Source organism: Schistocerca nitens, chromosome 1 (assembly GCF_023898315.1).
Source record: "Schistocerca nitens isolate TAMUIC-IGC-003100 chromosome 1, iqSchNite1.1, whole genome shotgun sequence".
Classification (NCBI taxonomy): domain Eukaryota; kingdom Metazoa; phylum Arthropoda; class Insecta; order Orthoptera; family Acrididae; genus Schistocerca; species Schistocerca nitens.
The window spans coordinates 623698787-623716940 of record NC_064614.1 but is presented as its reverse complement, the minus strand read 5'-3'; the positions used below and the strand labels follow the sequence as shown (position 1 = coordinate 623716940).

General features: G+C 39.3%; 1 protein-coding gene across 1 annotated transcript in view; it reads left to right on the top strand.

Annotated features, from left to right (window-relative positions):
* The window catches only part of LOC126257631 (uncharacterized), a 163061-nt gene that overhangs the window by 116841 nt on the left and 28066 nt on the right, over positions 1 to 18154 (top strand). Inside the window, exons 13-14 of the mRNA XM_049955579.1 lie at positions 15463 to 15777; positions 16674 to 16894. Coding sequence (XP_049811536.1) covers positions 15463 to 15777; positions 16674 to 16894 — 536 coding nt within the window. The remainder of the gene's footprint in view (positions 1 to 15462; positions 15778 to 16673; positions 16895 to 18154) is intronic.

Below are 18154 nucleotides of genomic sequence, written 5' to 3'. Positions count from 1 at the left end.
TATGCCAGCTTTTTCATTTTTATATCCCCTATGTCTGACACAATTCGCATTGCAAATAGAGATTTGTTAAGACGCTTCAGCAGTTCTGCGGTGTGCTTTTCCCAGTTGAATTTATTATCAAGCTGTGTGACCTGTGCAACTTTTCAGTCTTTGGGTACGGATCTTTCGAGTGAATGGTTTTATATGATTGTTAAGCGTGGAGCTAATGCATCAGCATACTCCGAAAGGAACCTAATTGGTATACAGTCTGGACCAGAAGACTTGTTTTTATTAAGTGATTTAAGTTGCTTCACTACTCCGAGGATATTTACTTCTACATTACTCATGTTGGCAGCTGTTCTCAATTCGAATTCTGGAATATTTACTTCGTCTTCTTTTGTGAAGGCATTTCGGAAGGCTGTGTTTAGTAACTCTGCTTTGGCAGCACTGTCTTCAATAGTATCTCCATTGCTATCATGCAGAGAAGGCATTGATTGTTTCTTGCCACTAATATACTTCACATACGACCAGAATCTCTTTGGATTTTCTGGCAGGTTTCGAGACAAAGTTTTGTTGTGGAAACTGTTGTAAGCAACTTGCATTGAAGTCCGTGCTAAATTTCTAGCTTCTGTAAAAGATCGCCAATCTCAGGATTTTGCATCTGTTTAAATTGGCATGTTTGTTTCGTTGTTTCTGCAAGTGTTCTAACCCGTTTGAAGCCAAGGAGGATCAGCTCCGTCGTTTGTTAATTTATTTGGTATAAATCTCTCAATTGCTGCTGATACTATTTCTTTGAATTTAAGCCACATCTGGTCTACATTTATATTATTAATTTGGAATGAGTGGAGGTAGTTTCTCAGGAAGGCGTCAAGTGAATTTTTATCTGCGTTTTTGAATAGGTATATTTTTCGCTTATTTTTCGAGGATTTGGGGATTACAATATTCAATCTCGTTACAACAACCCTGTGTTCATAAGTCCCTGAATTGGTTTTGATGCTCGTTATTAAATCAGGATTATTTGTTGCTAAGAGGTGAAGTGTTTTCACAACCATTTACTATTCGCATGGGCTCATAACTAACTGTTCGGAATAATTTTCAGAGAATGCATTTAGCACAATTTCGGATGATATTTTATGCATACCTCCGGAATTACACATGTAATTTCGCCAACATATCGAGGGTAAATTAAACTCACCACCAACTATTATCGTACGATTCGGGTACGTGTTTGAAATCAAACTCAAGTTTTCTTTAAACCTTTCAGCAACTGTATCATCTGTATTGGGAGGTCGGTGAAATGATCCAATTATTATTTTATTCCGGTTGCCAATGAGCTCTGTCCATACTAACTCACAGGAAGTATCTGCTTCAATTTTGCAACAAGTTGAACTTCTTCTAACAGCAACAAACACGCCATCGCCAACTGTGTTTAGCCTATCCTTTTGGAACACAGTTAGGTTCTTCAAAAAATTTTGGCTGAACATATATCCGGCTTTAGCAGTGCCTATAATGATTTGAACATCAGTGCTTTCTCTTAGCGCTTGGAGCTCTGGTACTTTCCAAACACAGCTAATGCAATTTACCACTGTTACACCAATGGTTCCTGTATCTACGTTCTTCCTGTGTTCAGCCTGCACACTTTGTGACTGAAGCCCTTCTTGAGTTTTCCCGAGACCATCTACCCAAAAAACCGCCCAGTCCATGCCACCAGCCCCTACTACTTGTGTAGCCGCCTCCTGCATATAGTGAACACCTGACCTATTCAGCGGAACCCGAAACCCAACCACTCTTTGGTGCAAGTCGAGGAATCTACAGCCTACACGGTCGTAGAACCGTCTGAGCCTCTGATTCAGACCCTTCGCTCGGCTCTGTACCAGAGGTCCGCAATCGGTCCTGTCGACTATGCTGCAAATGGTCAGCTCTGCTTTCATCTTACAAGCAAGACTGGCAGCCCTTACCACTTTTATTAGCCCCTCGAAACCAGAGAGAATCTCTTCTGAACCAAAGTGACACACATCATTGCTACCTACGTGAGCAACCACCTGCAGTTGGCTGCACTCGGTGCTCTTCGTGGCATCCAGTAGGACCCTTTCCGCATCTGGAGTGACTCCACCCGGCATGCACATGGAGTGCACATTGGTTTTCTTACCCTTCTTCTCTGCCAATCCCTAAGGGGCCCCATTATGCACCTAACATTGGAGCTCCCAACCACCAATAATCTCACCCTCTGTGATTGCCTGGATCTTTGTTGGTGGGAGTAAAGCTACATGAAATGGATTTATTTTCTGGCATATTTATACATATGTGTCTTGTGAAAAAACCAAAACTGACAGATTACTGTTCTACCCACAACTATATTTCAACCCCTTTCCTTGGTTCTGTTATGGCCAGAAACAGATTCAGAGCAATATTATCAAACCTGCATTTGGATGACAATGTAACTTACGTTCCGAAAAGTCAACCGCGGCATGACCCCATGCATAAAATCAGGCCAAACCTGGATCATTTCCTATTAGAATCACAAAAGTCATTCTACGCATCAGAAAACCTCACTATTCATGAAGGCATGTGTGATTTTAATGGAAGAGTGGTATTTCGGGTTTACATAAAAAATAAACCTAATAATTGTGGAATCTAGATGTTTATTGTGTGTGATTCCAAAACTGGTTATGTTCTTAGATTGGAGGTATATGCAAGGAAAGGAACACAAGACAACTCCATAATACCACTATTTGAGAGGTTGCTAGGAGATTACCTGGGAAAAGGCCACACTATTTACATGGACAGATTTTACAGTTCACCAGTAGTATTCGATTTTCTGTGGCAACGTAAAACAAAAGCTGTAGGTACATGCATGACTAACTGGAAAGAACTACCAAATGAAATTGGTTCCACAAAACTGAAAAGATATGAGTCTGTGTCAATGAGGAGGGATCATCTGCTTTGTTTGAAGTGGAAAGACACATGAGATGTGCTATGCCTGTCCACTGTGCCAAAATGACCAGCTCTGACACTTCTGTTCATACAAAGGAAAGTAGCAAAGTAAAATCAAAAACAGATACCATTCTTGACTATAATATTTACAAAACGGGGTCGATAGGAGTGATCAGATGATTTCTTAATATGCATTTAGGAGGAAACAGATGAAGTGGTGGAAGAACTTGTTCTTCCACATGTTATAATGGCTGCAACAAATGCATTTGTCTTATACTGGGACGCCAGGACTCCTGCTCAAAGAAAGAGCTGTACAAATTTGGCACTAGACAATGTACCTAGTGAAACTCACAGCAGCAGACTTCTAGGACAACACTTTGCAGAAAAAATTCCAGCCAGTGAGAAGAAGGAGCATCCAACTACAGTGTGTAAAGTTTGCTCTGAGAAAACGAAAAAATCTAGTGGTAAAGCAGCTAGGAAGGAAACTAGCTGGCGATGTCCAGACTGCAATGTATCACTCTGGATGCCAGAATGCTTCAAAATCTTCCACACTGAAGCTAATTACCTGTAAATTTACACAAAACTAAAAAACACGCTTTTTTGTGAAACCGAAATCATACATTTTGTATTTGTTGTTATTAATTTTATCATCAACCAATATAATTAAAATAAACCTTAAAGACTGTTCTTTCATAATATGTTTTCTGTTTCAAGATATCTTAAATAGAAACTTGCCAGTGACATTTCAAAAAATGGCCGGTCCACTGGACCAAGAGTGTGTCTAAGCTGCCGGTCTTCAAAGTTTTAGAGTATTGCTGCTGAGGTCAACGTTTTTGCATTGTTTTGGTTGTCGTACATTGTCAGATGAAGCTTTGGCTATTTAGATTCTGCACAAATTTAGTTTGAACAATTCTGGAGGGTAGGGCTTAACAAGGAATACCTGCATTTGAGTTGGCTCGAGGGGGGGGGGGGGGGGGGTTCTTAGGGCCCACTGTAACCACAACCTCAGAAATCACAACATGCTTGGCTTGGAAGAAACATACAATGATTTCTGACAGTGAAAATAGTGCCCATACGTTTTGCAGCTGTGCTGTTAGGATGATAATGATCATGAACATTATGACAATTAAAAATGGTGATGCCACAGATAACACATTAAGTAAACAAGAAGGGCAGTTAAGATAAAAATTAATGTAAACAATTTCTCTTTTATTTTATTTCTCTTTGTTTATCAAAATGTAGATAAGTCAATAAATTGCATGAATTTAGAATAGGTGTCATGTTAATTTTGAGGCAGATTCCTTACATTAATAAAAAGTTTGTAATTTTAATTTGTCAGAATACGTTAAAAATAATTTTTTCTCAAGGTGCCTCTTGAAAAAAGGGGTCATCTTATATTTAGGGTCATTTTATTCTGAGGTAAATTAGTACTATTTCACTGATGTCGTTATTACCAACATATGAATATTTACAGTAAATCGAGTTTGTTTACGAGATATTTAACATTTAAATGCATCATTATTAAGGGTGCTTCTTGTTTATTTAATACTTTGCATGAATCACATTTATTTATATTACATTTTTTACAATAACCTATAGCATTAACTGTGTCTGTAGTACCAGTAGAGTTTTTCAGTAATTGGTCATTTATTTCACAGCATGTCATTTCGTCAAGTAAACAGGTCTCAGGCACATTTGACCTACATCCCTGGACCCTACTGTGATGGTCCTTTATTGTAACAAAAGTCACATGGTTGTAATGTAGGACAATAGGATCCTCCTCTTCGAGGGAATTGTCGCACAGTTACTTAATAGGAAACTAGATTGGCCTTTCCTGTTCTGTGTAAATGCGCTGTGTTCATCTCAGTTCATTTTACTTGAGTCTAGCAAGCATACATAGTTAAATTTGTCACACAGTTATTTTTGCTCAGAACTGTAGAATTGTTCTTCTTTAACACACGACCACTGTAGCAGATCATCTTGCACCGGCAGAGTTGTGATGACAATATTTTTATTAAATAGCTTTGACAATATGTCCGTTGCCTTGCAACAGCCACTACTGGTCCCAAGCCTGAATGAAAGAGGGGGTTGGGCATTGGGCTAACAGCCCATCCCCATAAAAAGGTCTTTGTTACTTGACACAAATTTGCCTTGGGCACAGTTGGATACAATGGAAGATGAAAAGTGATAAGGAAAAATGGCCTATGATTTGGAAATTTTAATTTTGGATCTTGGAGTATTCAAAGTCTGTATAGACCAGGAATCATCCAGACTATGGTCCCAGAAATGGGAAATAAACTGGTCTTGATGGCAGTACAAGAGATGAGATGGTTGGGTGAGGATATTGCCAAAGAAGATGAAGGTATAGTATTTTATGGAGAATGTGAAGATACCGTATTTACTCGAATCTAAGCCGAACTTTTTTTCCATTTTTTGTAATCCGAAAAACCGCCTGCGGCTTAGAATCGAGTGCAAAGCAAGTGGAAGTTCTGAAAAATGTTGGTAGGTGCCGCCACAACTAACTTCTGCCGTCGAATATATGTAGCGCGACAGAAGCATGCTTTGTAGGCACAAAGATAAATACTGGCACCAAAACCTCTGCGTCAGTAAATAAATTAAAAAAAAAAAAAAGGGGGGGGGGTGGAAGACGGGCTTTTTTTTCTCCGCCCTGAGTTTCGACCACTGCATTTTCATACATTATCCAACGAAGTAAATACAAATTCTGTATTGTTCATCTTTGAATGTAGCAGAATTTCAATGTACTGCGAAAATCCGACTGGCAAGACTGTTCGGGATGTTTGTCAATATGGCCAACTCTACGTTCTGAATTTTTTCCTACCTGTGAGAAGAGATGGTTCCTAGTAGGAACCTGATGAAATGTGAATCACATGCAGTATTCTTTTCACCATAAGAATAATACGAATATAAACATTTTGCCATGTATTCTTTCGTGTTTGCTGCTATCTCATTTAAATCCTGTCTGCCCAATAAACTACGAAACTAGAGTGAGACAACAGCAAACGCCGAAGAATATACGTATCGTGTCATGTTTATATTCGTATTATTCTTATGCCTAGTAGTGATACAGTCAGAAATGAAGCACAGCAACTGACTAGATTTATAAATCTAAGATGATGACTAATTTCTGTGCAGAATTTGATGTACTAAAGAAGCGGCCGCAAAGATTTTCAAACGGAGAAAAATTTTCGCCTAACTCTCGTTCAGAACATGTTCTATCATACGCAGTCTATTATTTGGTTCTTGTTGATCATTATCAAAGAAAGCAGCAGTGTAAGTAACAACAAATAGCAGTCTTTTGCCATTGTTTCGCTAATGAGACAATTCCTCTCTTTCTTTTTATTGTAAGCGGTGGTAGCGCGTACAAAAGCAAGCCATGCCGCTAGCGGCGACAGGCCGTAAACACGCACTATCAGAATGGGACGAACAATGCATGACACAGTACAGAAATGCATTTTCAGCTTAGAGTGACGTATACACCTATAACAAAGAAAAGGCACTTATCAGATCGAAGCAAAATCAGCAATCGATTCAAACCAGATGAAGCAAGTGAAAAAGGAAGGGTACTCGTATAAATACGGACGGAGCGCGTGACGCATTGCAATGGCTACCTGATAAAGCTTAACTGCTAAGCTTACAACTCGAACCAAACTACTATAGCTGTATCGTCATTCATTCGACGTAAATTGTGTCTCATATGACAATGGACCAACTTTGTTTCGATTTGGAGGTGCGCCCCCTCCCCCCCCCCCCCCCCTCCCGCCCTTGAATTTCAAGTCTCAAATGTCAGGTGCGGCTTAGATTCGGGAAATTTTTTTTCCCTTTATTTCGAGTCTCATTTTTCAGGTGCGGCTTAGATTAGAGTGCGGCTTAGATTCGAGTAAATACGGTAAATATAACTTCAGAGCTGGTTTTGTAATACATAACAAAGTAGCAAATCTGATTAAAGACTTAAAAGCTGTTGACAAGAGAACATCCTACATAGTTCTTGGAAACAGTGTCAGACATCACACTTTATTACCAACTAGAACAAACAATTGAGAGCACATCAACTAGAAATATCAAGATAGCTCCTGGAGGTTTTAATGGAAAAGGAGTAAAAGAACTACTCTATGTACCAACTGTAGGAATGCAGTTTGTACGACAAGACCAGTGAGAATGGTCAGAGGATGATCAACTTAGCTATCGGAAAGAACCTGAAATAAGTTTGACTTAACTTCAAACACAAGAGAATTCATAAAGAACCTGGTGCTCCCCAAATGGAAGAACTGCCAGTCAGATAGATTACACTTTAGGGGACCAGTGCTATACACTGATAGTAGTTAGTGACAAGAACACACACACATTTATTGACAAATACTCTACTTTGTACAAATCGGCTGAGGCAGCAGATCTTTAAGTTCAACTACTATTCCAGAAGCTAAGGCTAGATGGTAAACAGCTCTTGTCCCACAAGAATGTTCATTCAAGACGGGCTGGTATGGACTCCCTAGAAGCAAATGATGCTGCAGGAACTATACAAGTAGAAGGCGATTTTCTCAGTAGTCGAGCTGACTTGTAATTGCCTGCTCTGCCGTGGCACTGGCGCATATCATTTCTCTGGCAGTGCCACTGCTGCGACTTCTTGGTGCAACAATCATTGGGCTATACACCACCTCTGGAGTGGGGTGTCACCAAACTCGACGCCTGTGCTGCTGCTTGGCGGTGCATGCTGTTCTTACGACACCACAATGGTCCCCCTCAGATCTCCTGGCCCTGGTCACATATGATTGCAGTAGAACTGACGGCAAGGGCGAGGCCTGGGTGCAGGTGCAGCAGATGGTACGGGAACTGGAACTGAAGCTGGTGACAGGCTCCCATCTGCCTCGCCCTGAGCACCCACATGAATGCCTGACAAACCGCAGGGAGGGTGCCCTCCTACGTCCAGGGCCATAGTCTCGAATGATGGAGGACACCCCTCAAGAGGAAGGCAGCAAAGTGCAGAGGCTTCACGCACTGTGAAATGGGCTGCTGTGATGATGGTATCAGGAATGAGGGCATGCCCACCTCCACGGGAACCGCCTCGGGCTGAGATGCCATCTGGTCCATAGCAGACAGCTACGACCCTGGCGCCTAATTGCATGCTGAATCAGTAAATCGAAACACAATGGTTGAATCATGAAATGTCAAAGAGTGAACCTGGTTTTGGTGTCTTTTGAGCTGTGACACTAATGGGTGAAACTAAGAACTTGTTGTCCAGTGGCACATGAAACGGTCCCCCTTTGCCATCACTGTCCAGGCTGGAAGGCCCTGAATAGTACTGCGCCCTGGATCTTGGATCTGAAAGTGAGAATCTTTGTACTAAGTGGTACTCCTCGTTGGTGGGCACAGTGTATGAAGCAGGGTGCGATGCCAACGACCTCGCAAGAGTTCAGCCCGCAAGGTCCCTCTCATAGTCTGTCGACCAGTTCCTCTGGGCGAGACAAAGGGTACGTGTCTGTCACTGTCTGAGAGTTCACTCGACTTAAAATAAACATAAAGCCGAAGATTTCCTGAAGGTTTGTGAAGGATGAATAATGGGTTAGGCCACTGACTTGCACTGATTGGCCTCATGATTCCATCAGCTTCCCATCGTCGTAATTGTTCATAGGCCTGTTCCCTAATGGCCATGGGCACTTGCTTAGCTCACTAAAAAATTGTGCGCACAGCCCAGACTATTGCTAAAAAGTTCTGTCTTGAAGCTTGTATGTAGGCAGACCTGGTGAAATTTGCGGCACTGATTTATAGACTGACAATCCAAAAATGTCAAAAGAATCTAAGCCAAAATAATTCTGCAAAGACTTGGCAGAAAGCACTGTGAATACAGCTGTCTTCATTATACCTGAAACATAACTGGCATACGGAAAGTTCCTAAAACTAGAATTTCCTGTTCGTTATAACCTAACACGAGCACAGCTGGACTCATTATTGGTGAACCTAAGTGTTCATAAGTAAGTTTGTTCAGAAGTGTAACTGAAGCACCAGTGTCCAGTTGCAATTTGACAGCTTTCTTAGCTACTGTCAATGTAACAAACACCTTGTCCAACTACATTCCATATTCAAGAGAGAACTGTCACTTCCTATCCATTGCTTTGAGCTACTACAATATGTAACAGGTGAAGTGGACAAAGATTTAGTAGTGGATCTGTGTTTGCGTCGGCGTGACTTGTTTGGTACATGAAAATCACCTGACTGGTGCTCGCAATGTTTTGTTCTGGGGCAACCTTTCACAACGTTTACTACAGCAAATGGTTCATACTGTTCCGTGGATGGCTGCACCATGACAATGTTAAGAATTTTAACTTGTTTAGTGGCCTGTTGCTTGGAATTTTCTGTCCATGCAGCTTTTTCATTCACACTGACAGAACATGACCTTTTGTCTTACAAATATGGCAGATAGTATCGCAACTTGAGCACTGAGCACGCTGACGGCGACTAAAGCACTTTGCTCAAGACTTTGTAATGTTTTTCTGTCTACCAGTGTTATGTTAGTGTGGCATGTCACTGTTAATCTCTGTATGTGACGTCACATGCTTTTTCACACAGGTAGAATGGGCACGGGACTGTTTAGGACTGTTTACATTCTATAGCATTACTAACACTAACACTATGGAATTAGTTAATATTTGATATCTGCGTATCACACTTAATGTCCTGAGCCTTAGTTAATTGTAACACTACATCTAAAGAAAGATCAGGTTATTTCAAAATAGCAGCACAAATTCTATTGTCACAAATATTTTGAGTTAATAGTGTCATGCAGCATGACATCACTGTATGATTGTCCATGACAACACAAAAATTTGAAGTGCCTAGTTAAACCCTGTAATTCAGTGATCCACTGTTTGAGTTTGACCTTCTGCCTACTGAAGGTGGAAAAACTTGAACCTTGCAGCAGCCACGAGTGTTGGTTCATCATAGTAAGTTGCTAACTTGCTAACTAAAGTTTCAAAAACTAACCATTCTGGTTGTTTGTCAGGAAACAATGTCACTGTGAGCCTGTAAACTTCTGTGTCCACTATGGAAAGAAAAAATGCTTTGTTGTTTGTATGCTACAGTTGATGTACCTCCATATGATTCACAGTTGAACTAAGTATTCTGACCAGTCCTTGTGCAATTTGCTGAAACTGCAGAATGGTGGAATGGCTGATGGAGGCTGCAGCTGAGGCGGCTATGTCACTTGTAGATTGTGCTGTTGTTGTGTTAGCTGCATGACAGCTTGCAGCAACTGCTTGATTTGCCCAACCTGTAACTGAATAACACACATTGGAGAAATGTCTTGTGATGAAGAAGCCATGCCTGTAACGAATTTGGGTTAGACACCACACACAAAATAACACACATGTCTCTGTAGTAGTGTCTGTCCCGCGTCCAAAGTCCACATACTAGACATATAAAAGGAAATAACAAGTAATAAGGGTTGGTTGGTGGACAAAACCAGAAACTAATCATGTAACTTGTGCAAATCCATTCCTTTCTCGGTACCATCTTGTGTACTGTACTTTTGATACAACCACAGGAGGAGATTTTACTTGTCACCACCCACAACTACTTATAGTGCGTTGAGGGAATTGCTGTGAGAGGAGAATGAGGAGAACAGTGATAATGATTAGTGACAAGAACGCTCGCATTTATTTGCGAATACAAATTGGCACCGACAGCAGATACTGAAGTTCAACTACTATTCCAGAAGCTAAGGCTTGATAATAAACAGTTCTTGTCACACTAAATATTCACTGAAGTCAGGTGGGTTTGGACTTGCTAGAAGCAGATGAGTTGCAAAGTACACAGGCAGTCTTCTTGATAGTCGAGCTGACTTGTAACTACAAAATTGTTACGGCTTTCGTGGCCACTTGACTTGTAACTGCCCGCTCCGCTGTGGTGCTGGCGCATATCACGTCTCTGGTGGCGCTAGTGCTGAGAGACTTCTTGGTGCATAAGTCGCTGGGCTGTGTGCCTTCTCTGCAGTGGCTTGTCAAACTAATGATGGTTGTGGTGCTGCCTGGTGGTGCGTGCTGTGCTTGTGACGCCACAATGAGTTAGGGAAATGTATTAGAAAATGTAAAACTATGCACAGGAGGTTGGGCTAAAGGTGAATCAAGGCAAAACAGAGCTCATGCGTTTAGGAAGAAAACAAGAGCAGCAATAATTTCTTGAGATGGATGGCATGACATTCAAGAGAGTTTGTCTCTTCAAATACTTGTGATATTGGTGTGCTCAGTGAGACACTTCAGCAAATACTAATATGAAAATATGATACTTTAATATGCCCAGGAGTCGTGTACAGTTCAGAAACCTGGAGCATGACTAAACAAGAAAAGGATAAACCATCAATATTTGAAAGAAAATTAATGGGGAAGATATGCAGACCAATCTTCTATAAAGGAGAATGAAGAAGGAGAAAGAATAAGGAAATCTACCTCTTGATGCAACAACCGAAAATACTGCAGAAGCTGAAGAGCAAAAGAATCCAATGGGTGGGATATGTAGTTTGTATGCTAGGAGGAGGACAGGTGAAGAAAGGATGTGAGGGGAAACGAAGTACCGGGTTTGCCGTAGGACTACCAAGTTAGCACTGGATGGGTGAGATTTGACGAAGGCTGCGGCAGGCATATTTCTACCACTTCATTTACCTTGACATCTGGTTTTATGTTCACGAAAATCTAATGTTTTGAATGTCTGCTCTCTCTCTAAAACCTGTGGAGGGGTCTTTCTCATGACTGTCAGCTTACAGGAGTAGTCCTTTAGTGCATCTTCACATCAAGAAGCTCATTTCAGAATTTTATTTTCAGAATTTTTGTTGTTGCTTTTCTGTTTGTCTACATTGGTTTTATTACCATAGTTAGTGTGTAGTGCTGAAAATTTGACAGCACTATTTTGGGGCCTGTACTTATCATGTTGGAGGTTATTTGCACATTTTGTTTGGTACACACCATGTTTCCTGTACGGAATGACTGGTTAGTAACAAAGTTGTCTCGTGCTAAGCGATGTTCCTGAGAGTGCTTTATATTTCATATCCGGCTCTTGACTTCCTCACAAGCTCTTGATATTTTGAATTCACTGTCTCTAAATTATCTGTTACCACACACATTGTTTTCTTTTGGAATTAGTGTGTTCATTATATCATTTTTTGTGGCACTTACTACGCAATGACTGCATATCCACTTGTGTTCATCTTTTATATATTTCTGATTCACTTTTACATTTGCTGTTGTACCAGCACTTGCAGTCAGTGTACGATATACCTCTTTTCACATTTTTTACACAGATTTTATGACGTCTCTATCACATTTCAAAGAAACTGAGTCATCGCTTCCACAAATGAGTTTCACTCAATGTCATCCTGTTATAATCCCAGTCTTTGTTGCTTTGTAACTGTTCAGAACTTTGCATAGTAAACAATACAATGTAAGCAAGCCAATAAACCTGGGTAATAGCTCTCCTCATTTAGTGTCATAAGTCTCCTTGAATATCATTAAAACTAAGGAGCTGAGAGATGGGTTTTTTACATCTTGTCGTGCACTTCTCTTTAAAGTATAAAAATATTTCTGACATACAGACTCAAAAATACGTTACTTTAAATTTTATTCATTATAAGTGTACTTTCACAGTAATATTTTAAGTTAGTTTAATTTGTCAACATAAAATGCAGCTGTACCATCTGTATTGAGATGGATGAAAATGGATTTAACCTCCTACAATGATGTTGTCCAACTCAAAAACCCATAGTGCTGCACAGAAATGGTCACCCCTGAATAAACTTCAAATTTCTGAAGTGCATAGAGCACCAAATATGCACCAATGTAGAGTGTCTCCTCCCCCCCCTCCCCCCTTTCCATTTCTTAATACAGTGTATCGACAATAAAGTCTAAATTCAAAAGCAGGGTTGTCTGTAAAGTACCACACAAAGCACAAAAACATGTTTAGTGTGAGTCCCAGTATACTGCCAGAACAGAATTTGATTCCTAAATGGATGCTGCAATTTAGACAAATCAAGAAATTTCTAAAATCTTACAGAAATGATAAATACTAAATAACAAATTATTGCTGGTGGTTGAGTTCAACCTGTCCACGCACGGCACACCAGTTGACAATTCTAACCACTGTGTGGCACTACATGCAGCCCAACTCCTGGCATTGCTCCCTCTCCTGATCAGTGACCCCATGTTTCAGAAGTACACATTGCAGCTGACTACAGCACTCTGGATCTAGATTTTGTCATCGGTCCTTTGTATTGCAGTCCTTGCAGATCCTATTCACTGAGACAAGTGTTGAAGGTAACCTGTCCCGTAGAAACTTCACTATCATTGATCTGCTCCTCAGGACTGTAATAGGGCTTCATTCGGAGGGAATACATGAAGTCTCTGTGCATTTATCATCTTGATGGAGGGTCATAATCCTAGACTTCATATGTGACGTCCACAAAACAACAAAGGAAATGATATGGCTCAAAGTAGTGCTTTAGTATCTTTACCAGTAGTTTCATTTTTTCTGGACAGGTGTAAAAAATCCATACCAAGTCTGACAGCCACTGTCTCACTGGTTGGTGCTTGGCATTACAGAGTCATCTTTCTCCTGAGTGTCACAAATATTCTGCCATAAGCCCCCTCTCTCTGTTCTACAATGGAAAAAATATATTTTAGAGCCAAGAAAGACTGAATTTTGGTGGTGGTGGTGGTACGACAACAGTATTGATGTAATATAAGAAGTACATACTTCCAACAACAAGTCTATCCCTGAAGAAGTCTGCTAAAATAATGCTGATACATCAATTCACTTTATTGTGATAAGAATTTTATGTTGTGACATGACAGTATGGCCAAAAGTATTTTAATTGAATTGGCATATCAGCAGAAGCCTATGCCCTATGTGTTTATATAGTTGCCTTATTGTTAGCATTGTGATTTACATCTGTTATAATATTCTTCTCTCTTGTTTATTACCCATACTTTACTGGTTTTTACACTGTGGATGCTTTGTAAACCAACAAATATTTTACGTTCCTGCTCTCACTGTAATTGGTGTTCAATTTTCATTTTTTGTTAGAATGTAATCGCACCCATATTCAGAGACATCATCGTAAATTTCTAGAAATAGTAGAACAGATTATTTGAGCATAAGCAGCTCTAAGCTGAAACTTCCTGGCAGACTAAAACTGTGTGCCGGACCGAGCAGTCCGAGACTCGAACTCTGGACCTTTGTCTTTCGCAGGCAAGTGCTCTACCATCTGAGCTACCCAAGCACGACTCACGACCCATCCTCAAAGCTTTAATTCTGCCAGTACCTCGTCTCCTACCTTCCAAATTTCACAGAAGTTCTCTTGTGAGACTTGCAGAACTGGTGAAGTTTGGAAGGTAGGAGACAAGGTACTGGCAGAATTAAAGCTGTGAGGATGGGCCGTGAGTCGTGCTTGGCTAGCTCAGATGGTAGAGCACTTGCCCATGAAAGACAAAGATCCTGAGTTCCAGTCTCGGTTCGGCACACAGCTTTAGTCTGCCAGGAAGTTTCGTATCAGCGCACACACTGCTGCAGACTGAAAATCTCATTCCAGCCCTAACTTAATTATTACAGACCCAAAAACTGTTTAATTCCATAAGCATAAAACTAAAATTGAATCCGATGGTGAAGTAAAATGTCTGGTTCACAAGGAGATTTGATTTTTGCCCAATTTTATTTTCTTCTTTATTTGTGGTTTCTGTAAATAATATATTAATACCTTTGCAATGTTTGTATCCCAATACTTGTAATTTGGTGGGCATTTTGACACTTTTACACCATATAATGCTGATAGAGCACACTATAATTTTTACCTCCTGGACACTATCACATTTCATCGGAAGCACATACCAACAACAAAGGGAAACTAGCAAAATGTTATGCCACTGACTTGCAATTTTCTCTGTGGCACTTATGCAGTGCTCATGAAAGATACATTAAAAGAGGCTACAATAAAGGTTTTAGATTTTAATTGAACTACTGATCTCCTCAGAATAACATGCATGTTGGTTTCATTTAGTCTCATTAGTTCTCATATAATGTTGGACATTTGTGTGAAATGGTAAGTTATGGAGGAGGAGGTCTGTTTTTAATGTAGTAACTGGTGGAATATTTTGGCAGCTGATTTAATTTTCTCATTTCTCCTTTTTACAAAGTTAACATGTGTTTAATGTGAATGTCACTAATTGCACACAAGGAAATGTTTACTGTGTTTAATGTCTCAGATTTTAATACAAGTAGCAGGACATGTAGTTCGAACTTTTGTCAAATTATTTACTACAGTCTGATATTATTGCATCACAAGTAACAAGAATAAATCTGCAGCGTATAAACAATCGTGCTGGATGTCATGGAACTCTTATTTTAACTACCATGATAGGGCACATATATCCAGTATTTTTATTGTACATGTTAATTATAGAAACAATTCAGGTCCAAGCTACAGTATTATTCTTTCTACATTTTTATGTAATTTTTCATGCCACTTTTATTTGTTTCCTTTATTTTCTGTTTCAGAGGTTAGTGATCTTGCACCGCCATTACAAGAATGTGGGACTTCTTCTACACATATGACAGAAAATATAGAAAGAAATGATGAACTTTTAGTGCCAATTACTGATCAGAATGAGGAGGATATTGCCGAAATTCTGAACAGTACATTTGAAGTGGCTGAACAAGATTCCATTCTTCAGACACCTGCTCGCAAACGTTCAGTTAGGTTTGCAGCTGCAGTAGAAACAGCATCTTTTTCTAGCTCTGTGGACAGTACTCCAAAATTTTCAACTCCAGTTTCAGTGAATAGTAAACAGAGAAGCAGCCACTACAAAGGAAGTAAGTCTTCCCACTGTCCTCAGCTCAGTGCCAGATCATTGGTAAAGATGTCAATTAAAGAACATAAGAAATTTTCATTACATAGCCATAACACAAATTTTACCTTAGAATTGCATCAATCAGTTATATAACTTTTTATTTATGGACATTGTTGCACACCTGAATTGAAATTTTTTCTGATAACTAAATGCTAATACCACTTTGCATTACACTCATCATTAATCACTTACACTGATATAGTCTTGTCTTAGTTGATTTGTTTTTATTATTTGCATGTGTAAAAGGTTGACTTGTGAAGTACAGCCAACTGACTAATTTTATTTACTTACATTCATGCACATGTAAAAAGTACTTGACTTTTTAAAATCGAGACAGAATTGTGCTGTACACATATAGCAATATTCTGTTTGGGAGAATCATATACATGTGGTCTGTTTCTGATATGTTTTTAAGGATAAAATTATAATCATGTTCTGCATAATTTATTTCTGAGGAAAATTGCTTTGCATCATGTAAAACCTGTTGCAAATGCTGTTCCCTTTGTAGAGAATAATAATTGTTACTCGTCAGTTACAAATTAGTTTTATTTCTTAACATAACACGTTTCTCTCAATTGCTAGAGGCATAGACTTCTAGAATACTAGTAGCAGCAGTAGTAGTAGTAGTAGTAGTATTGTTCACCACTGAATAGTAGTCTAAGCTGTGAGGCTTCACACATTTGTTGAGTAACCAAATAAAATTCGGTTGTAAAAGACAGGATATAGTGTTCTACAAACAATGGACAGCATTGAAAACCAGCAACTGATGAAAAATGCCTACAAATACTAACAATAATGTAAGAATGATCACAAGACACTTAATTAGTGAATGTGAACTGAAAATCTTGTGATTCACAGCTCCACATCCTTCAGTCAAGAAGCGTCCGGCCAGTATTCTGAAAACTTCATCCAGTAAAAAGTTTCCTTCCAGTTCGAAGGATACGTCATTGAAAGGAAAAGGCTCAGCTCGCAAAATGCCAGATTTCAACAGCATTCATAAAGCCCAGTTTGAAAAGATGGAGTCTATTGTTGACTTCAGTCACAGACGCCAGAAGTGTGTGAGAAAATTGGAAGATCAGGTATGACAGTTACAAATTTCTGATTTTTTATTTATTTATTTCCCATTTACATGCTGCAGTGAATAGTTTATATGTGGGTCATTCCAACCACACCTTGGTACCTATGGTCTTAGATTTTGGTATATTATCGCATATTTGTTCCATTTATGGATTTAAGTAAGAACCTAAAATATTTTTGCTCTGTTCCAAGTGGTTTGTGTTTTACAGGCAGCTAAAGTTTTTGGAATTTCACAGCCGTAGCTTGTCAGGTGGAGGAACTAAATGTTTTCAAATATATAAATTAATTTATATCATCCTTATTTACCAGTTCATTATTATTATTATTATTATTATTATTATTATTATTATTATTATTGTTATTCCAAAGCACTCAACCAAATGAGAAACAAAATTAATGGGTTTTTCACTCCTTCACTGTTTATTACTTAACAAAATTCACATGCTTCCTTACAAGGTACTGAATTTACATATTGTTTTCTTTAACAACATCCATTATGCTTTAAAAACTTGAGGAGTCAACAGTATTGAGTAGTTCAAACAAGATTGATTATATTGCTTGAGGGAATATTATTTAAAAAATAATAATTCTAGAATCTAGGTCATTGTTCTTTAAGTGCCTTCGGTATTTTCGAAAATTGAATATAAACATATGCCATGAATGCTTGAGTAAACTGTAAGTTCTCCTATTCACTGTGTTCAGAGAGTCCACAAGTGTAGTGACATGCAGGACACATGAATCTTCTCTCTCAGACCAGAAAAATGTCTGATGGACTATGAGGATGTAGAAATTTTATAGGCAGATCTTTCTCTTTGCCGTATATATCACCAACCATATGAAAATACCATAACTTGGCAAAAATGTGAGCTGTAAAAAGTAAAAAAAAACACAGAACATAAATCATTTAGTTCTGCAAATAAAGTTTGCCTCTTGTTATGCAAAATGGATGTTAGATCTGGTTTTGCATCACTACTGATTCTTGTAGCCCCAGTTATTCCTGGTTATACATTGGTTGTATATCTAAAAACAAAGATGATGTGACTTACCGAACGAAAGCGCTGGCAGGTCGATAGACACACAAACACACACAAACACACACAAACAAACACAAACACACACACAAAATTCAAGCTTTCGCAACAAACTGTTGCCTCATCATGAAAGAGGGAAGGAGAGGGAAAGACGAAAGGATGTGGGTTTTAGGGAAGAGGGTAAGGAGTCAGGTAAGTCCTTCCGCTCCCGGGATTGGAATGACTCCTTAC